We start from the raw sequence: 12,950 nt of genomic DNA on the forward strand, positions 1-12,950 counted from the left end.
AGATGACACATATTTTTTGAAACACCATGTATTTATCTACAGCCATCTTGCACAATCTCAGTCCAAACTTCAAATTAAGGGTATTCCCGTTCTATAAATCATAATAATTAATTCATATCTTTTTCAGATCGCAACAATAAATCAATACATCTAGTCGTTATAAAAGGAAACAGATTGAACTGTGTCCTCACACAGGTGGGGAAATACCGGCTAAAATTCCTCTACGTTATGGACTTCTTAAAAGCTCGCGTTTAAAGGAACAACAACTCGACCTTTGAACAAGAAACATGCAGGTAAGAGATTTATACGCGTGGGCAAGGTTCAAGTCCGAATCTACGATCAAAGGTATCTAAAAAATAACAAATTTGAAGCGCTTGATAGATGATTTGATACGCCCAAACAGACTCCTCTGACCTATTGTTTTGCAGTTCTTTCACTTCAAAAAGTTGCGAAATCTCGTGAAACTTTGTAGTTTTCTTCATTTTCCAATTAGGACGGCAATCTCCTAACTCATTCAAAGTACTTTATACTTACGTTCATTGAAAGTAGGGATGTTCGGTCTTAAGATTTCAGTCGGTCCCACCACCGGTATACCGGTTCCAACCCGGCTGGACCGGCAGACCGGTTGGACATGATGGACCGGAAAACTGGACACACCGGAATCTCGGAAAGACCGTTTTGCCAGTGAGCATAATATGACCTCATGATATCTTATTAAAAAATGTAAATAGAATGTTCTCGTGCCTGTAAAGTAAAGTAAATATGGCAACGTAATAAATACGGTATTTTGAGGGATAAATTAGATTTCTCGGAATATATCGTAAATCTATCCGTTACCGTTATAACATTATTGATCTAACTTAAGATTCTCACCGTTTATGTTCACATTTCCGGCATATTCTTGTTTTCTTGTCCGACTTTCCCTTTACTTATGAAAAATGGAAAAAGTACTGGAAGTTGCTCTTCTTGGAGATATAAATGGAGCGGAAATAAAGTAAAGAAAGTAAAGATTTCAGTTAACGTCTCCTTTTTGCTGCCAGGGCTAATCTTGACGGGGCCTACTTTGTTTACGCGGAATCCGAACCGCGGTCCTCGGCCATATCATGGTCAGTGGCCAACCGATTTAGGAAGTGTCTAAATTAACTCTTACTCACAAGATATCAGATCTCATCCGGCCTCGAACCGGCGTGAATGAGCAGTGTGTATCAATAGGTTTTACACTTTTCTCGTGAACAACAGCGTTTCGAACCGGTCACCCGTCCATCCACCAGTATCGCCTTACGTCGCTTAACTTCGGTGTTCTAATGGGAACCGGTGTTTTAACGTAGCTAGGCCGTTGCCCCTAAGGAGCAGAAATAAGATGCTATTTTACATATTTTAAATAATAGAGTAGACACTATTGAATATCGGCCTGAGTTTTAAGGATATTTTAATTAACTTCGGTGTTCTAATGGGAACCGGTGTTTTAACGTAGCTAGGCCGTTACCCCTAAGGAGCGGAAATAAGATGTTATTTTACATATTTTAAATAATAGAGTAGACACTATTGAATATCGGCCTGAGTTTTAAGGATATTTTAATTTATATAATATACATGAGTGATCCATGAGTAAGATGCTTTACTTGTATTTTTGGTGTACTAAAAAAAATTGACGCCGGGAGGCACGTATAGCCGCCCATACTAAAATATGTTAATAAAAAGTTGGTAGCCAGTTCGTTTAGTTCCAAAGTAAAGGAATTTTTCCAATTTTTTTTTATCTCAAAAACTGCGACTTTGACTGATTTTGATGTTATTACAAATTTTGTTGCAAATATTATTCCTAATCTTAAATTGAAAACCGCGTTTCGCTAGGTACTGTAATTTTAGAGTTACGATTTTTTTTTAATTTTTAACCCCCTCCGATACTCCCTTACCAACCCCCACCCTTACCAAAAACTAATGGCCAGATTCTCAGGTGCCACAGTATTTTTGTGCCAAATTTGGTTAAAATCGGTTTAGCGGTTTTTGAGTTATCGTGTTACAGACGGACAGACAGACGGACAGACAGACAGACAGACACAATGAAAATATTTTGTATTTAGGTCATTTATGACTCAAGTAACTCATTTTGAGTGAAATTAAAAAAACTTTTTTTGCCGATCTTAATAGCCTACCATACCTGTTGGTATGGTCGGCTAAAAAAAGACTAGATTAAGAAGATTAAGACCAAACTAGACTAGCAATGCCTTAAACATACGTTGAAATAAATTTACATTGCATGTTCCTGACCGTATTATACCGAATGATCGAAAAAAAGGCGCCCAGTTGGCTTGGAAATGAACATCGATACATTCCCATTCATTTTTGTCCAGAGATATTCCTAATTTTTTGGTAACTGATGTGTACGATAATATCATATAATTAAAATTTTAAAATAATAATATTATAAATGGTCTATCGTGAAAGATCTTTATCAACAAATTAGTATTTCATATGCTATAAATATCTGATGACTTATAATTTTGGATAATAATATAGTACCATGATGTAGGTACTGTTCAATATTTCATCAATTGAAAACTCATGTTATGATATTCCTAAACTAATTACGTTCTTTTCTTTTATAAAAAAAAATAATTATACTCTGCCATCAGTAATTGAACGCTTAAGGTCTATTCACACGCGTCAGTCACATCTTTCACACAGTTCCGTTACCGTACCGTCTCAGTCTCATTCCGTCAACATCTATGAGGGCTATACTAGGGTTGCCAACTGTCCTCTATTCCAGAGGACAGTCCTCTTTTTGATCATACCGTCCTCTTATCTCTCTCGTATTGAAAAAGTTCTTTTTTTATACACCAAACTCAAGATCTAAAAATAATGCTTAATAAAATTGATAATCTGGGAACTATATAGTTGATATCAATTAACATTTTAGTACCAAATGTACTAAAAGTTTTTCTTCTTCTAAAGACAATCCGGGGACATACTGTATAAAGAGTATGAATCTGATTGGTATGACTAACTTATCGAAATAATTAATGATTTATGAAAAATTATATGTCTACGAGTTCGTTCAGTGAAAAACAATTTCATTAATCACTATTTTTTCTACAATATGTATGTTCACAAAATGAATAGGTACTAGCGATAATTTATACTTCGTTTTTTTCTATAGTTTTACTTAGAACTAGTCTAAGTAAATAATTGAATTTCAAAAACTTATTTTGTTCAAAGTGACGAACCAAACCAAACCAAATAATACTGCAAAATATAATATAAAGGCGAACAATGCACACTAAAAAATATCAATATAAAAATACGTTTTTATTTCACGAATAGGATGTAAAGTTTTATAAGTAAATAACAAATTTTATATGGTCTTTTAATAAGGTGCGAACAATACAACTGCATCAAACTACGCATATTTCTTTAGATAAATACAGGGCCAATATAGCAACGGATGAATCTGATAGTTTGCTACATAATATATAGACCTTATTTAAAAGAAAGGAGGTAAAAACTTTTAAACATCAGAAATATCTGGGCTAGGTTTATGCAAGGTTGGGCTAGGTTTAGACAAGAAACAAAGCAGCTCCATTTTGTTTTCACCAAAAAAAGGAAAAGAGTAGAGCGGGCAATATTTCCAATGTTACCGATCTTGCGGTAATATTACGTAATATTACCAAAATTACCGGTAAATAAACCCTTTACATCACTAGATAAGAGTATTTGGGCCGACGACTAAATACTCCGAACCAATGGGCACCTATCCCAAAGTCTTTTAGGCAAAAATCTACGCTATCGAAAGATGCATACAACTTATCTTAGATACTTAGGAACTATCGGCAACAAGAAATAGACATTTTATCCGATACTCAAGCAGCCTTCTTCTTTTTATAGCACCATCTTCTAATGAAGGTCGGCAACAATCGCTGCGAAACACTGTCTGTCCTGTGCAATTGAAACAATTTGTGTGAGTTCAGTCCAGTCCAGTCTCGTAAGTTTCTCAACCAAGAGTGATTGCGTCTCCCAAGTCCTCTTCTGCCTTCTACCTTTCCTTCTATAATCAACTTCAGAAGCTTTGCTCCGCTATTGCGCATGACCTGGCTCAGGTATGCTGTCTTTCGTTTTTTTTATATTTGCAAGTAATTCCCTTTCCTTGTTAAGCCTCCCAAGAACCTCTTCATTGCGTACATGATCTGTACAGGATATTTTCAAGAGTCTGCTATAAGCAGTCTTAAGAGCGATCAACTCAGTAACCATCAATTCGAAGTTGGTCATAGAATGCCTAGAGGAGCTGAACGAGCTGAACAAATTAGGCCAAGAAAATAAAGTTCTGCTTTGGACGCCAACCCACCAAGGGATAGAAGGTAATGAAAAAGCAAACGATCTAGCTAGAAAAGGAACAAAACACTCCGCTAACTGGACCAGAACCGTTTTTCTTCAAGAACCTCTTCATTGCGTACATGATCTGTCCAGGATATTTTCAAGAGTCTGCTATAAGCAGTCTTAAGAGCGATTAACTCAGTAACCATCAATTCGAAGTTGGTCAAAGAATGCCTAGAGGAGCTGAACGAGCTGAACAAATCAGGCGAAGAAAATAAAGTTCTGCTTTGGACGCCAACCCACCAAGGGATAGAAGGTAATGAAAAAGCAAACGATCTAGCTAGAAAAGGAACAAAACACTCCGCTAACTGGACCAGAACCGTTTTTCTTCTCAAGTGTAAACCCATCTTAAACAGAACTCAAGAACCTGGAAGTCTCCATCTGTAACCTAGAATGGAAATCCTCCAACGGTCTAAGACACTCGAAGAAATTTCTCACGTCTTACCACCGAGAAAAATCGAAGATTTACCTTAAGTAAAAAGTACTACCTTTTACTACCTTAAGTACTACCTTTACTACCTTAAGTACTACCATTAAGTAAAAAAATCTTCTGATTGTCACGGGGGTTTTAACAAGACACTGTCTCCTCAATGTACACCTCAGTAGATTGAAGCTAAGAAACAACAGCGAATTTAGATTCTGTGGGGAAAATGGGGAAACACCAGAACTTGACTGATAACGGAGATGGAGAACTAACCTCTGTAAAACCGTTTCAGATACTGGCTTTAAATAACTCAAAACTGGCTTTTTGTAACTCAAAAATGGGGGGGCACATTCATATCGTTCTCCTAGGGGAGTCCGAGTTAAATGAGAGGTTCTACCCTGTATATTATGTATTTATAAATATAAAAAAATCTAAATATAACTTACATTCCCTGGTGCTTTATATAAAAGGCTTTTTTATCCTTCAGTTTCCGAATTTCCTCTTTCAACTCATCCTGACAAATCTGGATTTTTTCCAACTTTTTCTGCATGCAGATCGTGTCGCAGTCCATCGCATCCTCCCGTATACGGTTCACCTTAAATTTTTGGTGGCAAACTCGCTGAACCGCGAATATTTTTTTTATTGAGGGATTTGCAACCGTAAAACGTCAAACTGAACATAATTAGAGGTTAATATTTTGTAGATCCGGTTGGAAGCATAGAAAATCGTTTTGTTTTGCCTATTCTCGCACCAGAACCATCATTAAATGGATACATATTTACAGTTAGCACAAAGCAATGAATAGTATGCAATAATATTACAAAAATCAACCTTAAATAATAGTTTTTATCATTAGCACGATACTTTTTATATGTCGTCGTTTGGAAATATAGGAAATCCCATGGAAATTTTGAACTGTCTAAATATTGACCCCCCTGTTGATTTTACAGCGAAGTCGTAAACAGGTTTTTTAAAAGTCTGCGTATGGCTCGGCGTATGGGTAAATACACATGCCAAATTTGAATTTGAAAAACTGCATCTAATTTTTAATTAAAACTGAACAGGTAAAAATCAGGCAAATGCCAACATATAGAATGTTTAGTCATCGTTCAATGTCACGTCAGATTATAATATTGTCGAGCTCTCTCAATCACTTGCCACTTGCCAACCAGATGAAAGAGATTGGTGACGTCATTACGGCATTTCGTAAATTACTGCATATTCCTTTTAGTAATTGCTTAGACAAGGAATGAGAGGGGACGGGTAACACGCATATTCTCCCGTGATCGGTTAGTGAGGCCAAAATTCGATCGGCGGCCATAATTTGGTGACAAGATTTCGAGGTGACACCGAGCGAATTTTTATGTTTTTTGTGACAACTGTTTTGTTTTAAATTTATAAACTGTGTTGTTTAGTATGGTGAGATGTTCAGCGTATGGCTGCAAAGGCTGAAGCGAGAAAAAAGTGGCTGGAATTACATTTCACAGATAAAAATCGATACACAACTTTTGTTATGTGGTCATAAAATGTACATTTTTTTCATTATAGCAGTAAAAATATGTAAAATGCTTTTAATATGTCTTGTACCACATCCAAACCAAACTATTTTTAATAATTCCAAGTAGTATTTTCAATATCCTGTATTATAATTAATGTTTGAAACTATAAATATTGCTACTCAGACCGGATTTCACCAGTGGCGTAGGGAATTATAATCAGAGAAATACAATTTCTGCAATAAACATTTTTTTATATATTTTACATGTAAAAAAATGTATAAAGTATTGTTATCAAATATGTAAAATAATTGCAAACTATAAAAAAATGAAAAATTCTAGTGATAAAAAATCTATATGTATAGTTGTCATATAAAACTTAAATTTACCTGCCAAGATTTGTTGGGGGTGGACAAACTTGTGGTGGGCTACTTGTTACTACATACATATATTTTTTTAAATATTCTTTCAAAAAATTTGCTAATTTAAGTGTATAATAATAGTTTCAATGCGTAATTAATAAAAATTTAAAAATAAATAAAATAACACAAAGCTTCTAGAATTGTTTTATTTTTTTGTGGATAAATTTGGATATTCTTAAAAATTACATTATTCATTATTATACCGTATGGTCGAATAAAAAACGACGTCCAGTTGGCTTGTAAATGACGATCGACGACATTCCCCATATAATTTTACATATAAAATGACAGCGATCTTCATTTCATAGCCATCGCTGACGCCGTCTTTTTCGATGTCGTTTTGTATATTTTTTATGTCATTTTATATGTAGAATTATATGGGGAATGTCATCGATCGTAATTTACAAGTCAACTGGACATCATTTTTTTTCGATTATACGGTATAATAATGAATCTAGCCAATTCCCTCCCACTTACGTACGGATTCAATGAATAATGTAGTTTTTAATATTCATTTCAATTCTCATTTCCAAACAAACAAGACGCCGTTTTTTTCGATCATACAGTATATATGTATATACACGTTTAAAATATATGTTATTACATTATTTTTTATTTAATTATACATTATACACACGTTAATAAATAAATAATTGTCTTGATAATCAGTCCACTGTGACTGTTAAATAAATTTTGAATTATCGACTTAGATATTCTAATATTATAAAGGTGAGACTATAAAATACAAAATTGTATATGCATTACTCAAAAATGAACGATATATTAGTTTACGTTTTAATAAATATTTTGTACCGTCTAGGTATAAGCTAATTTCTGATGCTACGCCTTTGGAGAATTTCGCGTGGTGACAACTTGCCTCACTTTCAGCTGCCGTGTTACCTGTCCACTCTCTTTCCTTGTCTAAGAGTAATTGTCATTCTCATTTGATTTGTGGTTATAATTTTATTGACGGACATCGATCAATGATGGATCAATGTATGATCAATGTCAAAATTAAAATTTGATTGTTGCTGTAAAACAAAATTCAACTTTTTTATTGCAAAAATGTCTTAAAGATTTAACCAAAATGAACAAGAGCTCATTGCTAAGCTTATAAATTATTTTACTCGAGAAAGAGACGCTGATTTATAAGTGAAGAAAGGGGGACACAATAGATATAGATATACATACAATCTACAACGCTATGCTACAACGGAAGGTTAAATAATAGCTTTTTTAACATTAGAATGAAACTTTTTATAGGAATATACACGTAGATACCTATATATTGTCAAACAAATGTAATAGAAAATGAAATAAAATTATTTGTTTTACCTTAAAAATAATGATTTACCAGGAAAGAATATGCAGTTTTCTTGAATTCTTGGTGTGAACAAAATTTTCCAAAATTTCTCTCTTTGCCACACAAATTACGTCATAGTAATCGGGTAATCGCTGTAATGTAGCTTCCATTTTAAAGATAGTCATTAAAATAGGACTGCAAAGAAATTTTGAAACACATACTAATCCTCAATGTATATAAAATAACTTCTTTTTGACATTTATGATAGATATTTTGATGTTTGTTGACGTATTGGCTTGTTACATAGATAAAAGAAACAAGTTTAGATTGGAAAGTGCCGATAAGGACGATGTAAATGCTATTTGGCGCTATTCTTCCAACGGTCAATCTCCAAAGCTTTTGATCATTTCGGAGCGGTTTGGCTTTTTCCGGAGAATTATGTCGCCAAATATTATTTATTATATTCAAATTTATTATTATTTTCTGTTAATTTTTGAAATAAAATATAGTGTTGCATATAACAAACTATATTTTATATAAGGACATGTATGAAATACCTATGAAACATTGGGAACCGACGCCACGATCCATGATGGTTTTTGCAGTTCACATAGCTTTTTAAGTTTTGCCACTTTTTCACAATTATCACGGGTTTGAGTAAATAAAATTTAAATTAAACTCACAAAATAACAATAATTACTTTTAAAATGGACACTTTAAACGCTTTTCGGTGTTTTTTCAATGAAGGCGGTTTACATTTTGAAAGATTCTATAATTTTTTAAGATTCTGACTTTGACAAGAGAAAATTATTTCTGTTCTTGCTTGCGGTTGTTTTTAGCAACCGCTATAGCAGCGCCCTACAACGTATGCGTTCCAAAACAATTATAAGTTTTGGCGGCAAGCCGAGCATTCCAATCTAGTAACAGTGTTAAAGGTTATGTCAAATCCGAATCTGGATCTCGGAAATCATAAGGGATTACGAAGGAGATTAAATTATGATTAAGTTGCGCAATTCTGTGACCAATAAAATCTTACAACTCTTTGCAGAGAAGCAAGAGAAAGACCAAGCTTTTCTGTAAGAACAAGATCAAGACCCAACATGCAAGATGCATTTGTCTAAATTGTGACGGTACTTTTAGACCGTTAGTTCAGTGTTCCGTTTGGCTTTAGTTCAAAAATAACGATCAGAGTTTTCATTATTGCCGCCATGAATGAAGAATTACTAATGGAAGAAACCAAGAAATAAAAGAAATAAATGGAGCAAAGACTTCTAAAGAGAATATTACTGTCTCATGTAAATTTAATTAAAGAAGTTCACTTTGAACCTTCTGATTAAACTATTCATGAACGAATAAGATGATTATATTATGTAAAACTTGGAAAATAAGTTGGTTATAATAATGTTTTTATAATTCGGAAACTCTCTATTTATTTATCTAGTAATGCTAGAACACTCTATTAAGTTGAAAGTCGATTAGAGTATTATTCATTGATAAGCGATGTAAATATTTGCGATTAGGTAAAATTGTAATGTAAGAGGACAGGCTTAGCTTGCCGGCGAGTCAGCAGTAGACGGGATGGCCGGGTGTAAAGTAGTGTTGTGTTGTGTTTTGTCACAGAACTGACATTTGGAGGTTGCGAGTCTTTTGACTAAGGTTGCGAGTCTTATTGACTATTAGGATGCGAGCTTTTTGACTATTAAAGGTACGAGTCTTTGACTATTAGGATGCGAGTCTTTTTGACTATTAAGGATTCGAGTCTTTTGACTATTAGGATGCGAGTATTTAAGACTATTAAGGATGCGAGTCTTTTGACTATTAGGATGCGAGTATTTAAGGCTATTAAGGATGCGAGCCTTTTGACTATTAGGACGCGAGTCTTTAAGCTTATTAGGATGCGAGTATTTAAGACTATTAAGGATGCGAGTCTTTTGACTATTAGGATGCGAGTCTTTAAGCTTATTAAGGATGCGAGTATATTAACTATTAGGATGCGAGTCTTTATGACTATTAAGGATGCGAGTCTTTTGACTATTAGGGATGCGACTCTGTTTAGCTGCAGATTTGCGTCCGGGGAAAGCCCCTATACTTATTTCAGGTGACACCAGCTAGTTGTTGAAGATTAACCAATAGATCCGAATAATATTTGAATTAGATGGAAGATATGGAATGGGATATATTGAATAGAATACCAGTGGCTAGGGGGCGGAGTACCCCCGGGTGAGTTTTACTATTTAACTATCGATCAGTAAATGTTTGTTTTGTTATTTTCATGTACAATGAGACCCTGCTTGCCAATGACCAACTAAATGGATATTTGAGGTGAATTTGCATTGTGAGACCCGGTTGAGTAAGCCCCAGAAATAAGCGATTTTACAATTATAGAGAATTAAAAGAATTTCGCACTTCCATTGTCTTTATTTATTTTGCTTACACAAAGTTTCGGTTAATTATTATAAAATATTGAGCTTATACAGGATGGTCCGAACTGTATTCCGGAAACTTCAGCAGCATATTCTGTAGATAAAAATAAGTAAAAAAATGGTATATCCTAAAATGCTTAGTTTCGAAGATACAGGGTGTAGAAATGTCATTTTTACCTTGATTTTTTTCAAATAATTTCTGAAGTAGCGTCAATATTTGGATGGAAATTTGTGTCTGGGAGTGTTTTCACATAATAAATTTGATTTTGATGTCAATATGACTCCTACCTGTAGAGTGCGCCACCTACATATTTTTTAACTGGTTTGAAGAGCAATAGCTTTTCGTCCGTACCTGTATAAAACTACTGAGTAAAAAAATATACATTTACGGCGTTTGTTTATGTAAAAAAGGTCTTTTGGTAAAAATCGCTACGAGTAATGGTTCTCGAGATATTTGGAATCGAAATTATCAATACCTGTCATCATTTCAGTCAAATCTCAACAAGATTATTTTTTGCCGATAATGTATTGACTATATTCATTCTAAATATCTTGAAAACGGCTGCTCGTAGCAATTTTTACCAAGAGACATTATTTACGTAGAAAACCACGGAAATGTATATTTTTTTACTCAGTAGTTTTATACAGGTACAGCCGAAAAGTTATTACTCTTTATAAATATAGGAGTCATATTGATATCAAAATCAAATTTCTCATGTCAAAAAACTGTAGGAGTTAAAATATTTTCCTGAAATACACCCTAGTACATTAAGTTTGCACTTTAATAACACAAGTAATATTTAAATTTATATAAATGTTTTTATTGCCTATCATAATGATTGCTAAACATGACATATGTAAATGTATATTCTTTTATTAATAAAAAATCTCATCAGTTACGAACACTTCTAAAGTTCTTAAACATATTGCCAACCAAAACGAGCAAAATCAGAACAACCAAATATTCAATCATTTCAGATGGGTTCGAACAATAGAAGGCGCGTTTCACGCGTTCATTTCCTCGATTCGCTGTTGTTTTTCTTGCATCTGGTACCAGGCCTTGTAGATTTTCAAGTATCTGTCCTTGGGTTCGACGCTGAAATCGCCTAAACAGAACATTCTGAAGGCGTCCTCGCCGTACTGGCCTACTCCGTAGAGTTCACTGACTCGCGTCCAGTCTTTGTATAGGAAATCGTAGGACATCCGCCATACCTGTGTACATTAAGAAATTGACTTTAATCAACTTATCTGCATACTTAGAAATAACTAATAACTAAGAAATAGTTTATAAATATATTCTTTTTAACGACAGACAAGATTTCGACAGACGATGAGAGAAAAAAAGCAGATGACGTCCATACTAATCTATTTATTTCACTAAAAAAAGTTTCAAATATTTTTTACGTTATGGATGGGTTTATATACAGGGTGCTACAAATTCGAGGTACGAGCATTGGTATCTCGGAAACCGTAATAGATACGAAGATGGTTAAATTGGGACAAAGTTGCTCCTTGGGATGTTCACTAAGATGTCATCAAAAAAGTTTAAAAAATTTCAAGGATTGCTGAGTTTTTTGGAAAAAAAAAAGATTTTTTTTGAAAATCAATTTTATTTTTTGCTGCCGTTATTTTTTAGAAAATCAAAAAACTAATTGCACATTCTCATAGCCACTTTATTAGGGCTATCTGAAAGTATTTTTAAATTTTCATATTAGCTGATAATTTGTGAGATACTGAGGCCAACTTAATTTTTTTAAATACGGATCTGCATTTTTTATTTTAGGTTTTGAAAGAACTCGGTCTCCTGAGTACAATGATATGCCACACTTTATATTTTTTTTTTGTTTTTAGTAGCTTAGCAACAACAAAACTATTTAATTATTATTTAAAATAATTTCAAGTCCGACTCTGGTTTTTTAAATTATCTAATCTGATTATATATTCATCGCAACAATATTGATCAGCGCTAATTAACATTCAATAAGGAAAATTGAACCAATTAAAAAATTAGAAAAAAAAACAATATCCAGGTCAGCAATTTAAAAATATTATTTATAACTTTTTATTGTGAATTTGAAAACTCATCAATCATTGTACGATCTAGTAATATGCATAATATTAATCGTAGTTATTATAAATAAATCAACTTCTACAAACTAGTTTCTAATGCCCTACATGTTCGAAAGGGTTCCCACCCTCCCTATTGCACAAATTTATTTTTCGTTCAATTTTATTTATAGTTTTTTGAAGATATCTTTTTCTTATAAATCCGAATGCATTTTGTACTCTTAATTGTAAATGTTGAAATGTATTGATTTCACTTTTACAAATGACGTCAAGTAATGCCAACAAAAAAGTGTGGCATATCATTGTACTCAGGAGACCAAGTTCATTCAAAACCGAAAAGAAAAAATGCAGGTCCGTATTCAAAAAAATAAAGTTGACCTCTGTATCTCACAAAATATTAGCTAATTTGAAAATCTAAAAATACCATCAGATATCCCTAATAAAGGG

General features: G+C 33.5%; 2 protein-coding genes across 4 annotated transcripts in view; one reads left to right on the top strand and one right to left on the bottom strand.

Annotated features, from left to right (window-relative positions):
* LOC115876501 (calcium release-activated calcium channel protein 1-like) overlaps positions 1-12,950 on the top strand; it is a 62,424-nt gene that overhangs the window by 5,250 nt on the left and 44,224 nt on the right. The window contains exon 2 of one of the 2 annotated variants that reach the window (XM_030892342.1): positions 128-293. In XM_030892342.1, coding sequence (XP_030748202.1) covers positions 288-293 — 6 coding nt within the window. In that variant the 5' untranslated portion in view covers positions 128-287. Of the gene's footprint in view, positions 1-127; positions 294-9,609; positions 9,719-12,950 lie in introns of those variants that run through there. The other variant, XM_030892395.1, reaches the window with a different exon arrangement.
* LOC115876371 overlaps positions 11,244-12,950 on the bottom strand; it is a 60,858-nt gene continuing 59,151 nt past the window's right edge. For both annotated transcript variants that reach the window (XM_030892156.1, XM_030892225.1), the window contains exon 4: positions 11,244-11,648. In XM_030892156.1, coding sequence (XP_030748016.1) covers positions 11,442-11,648 — 207 coding nt within the window. In that variant the 3' untranslated portion in view covers positions 11,244-11,441. The remainder of the gene's footprint in view (positions 11,649-12,950) is intronic.

This window comes from Sitophilus oryzae, unplaced genomic scaffold (assembly GCF_002938485.1).
Source record: "Sitophilus oryzae breed Bouriz unplaced genomic scaffold, Soryzae_2.0 scaffold_1000_pilon_pilon, whole genome shotgun sequence".
NCBI classification, from domain to species: domain Eukaryota; kingdom Metazoa; phylum Arthropoda; class Insecta; order Coleoptera; family Curculionidae; genus Sitophilus; species Sitophilus oryzae.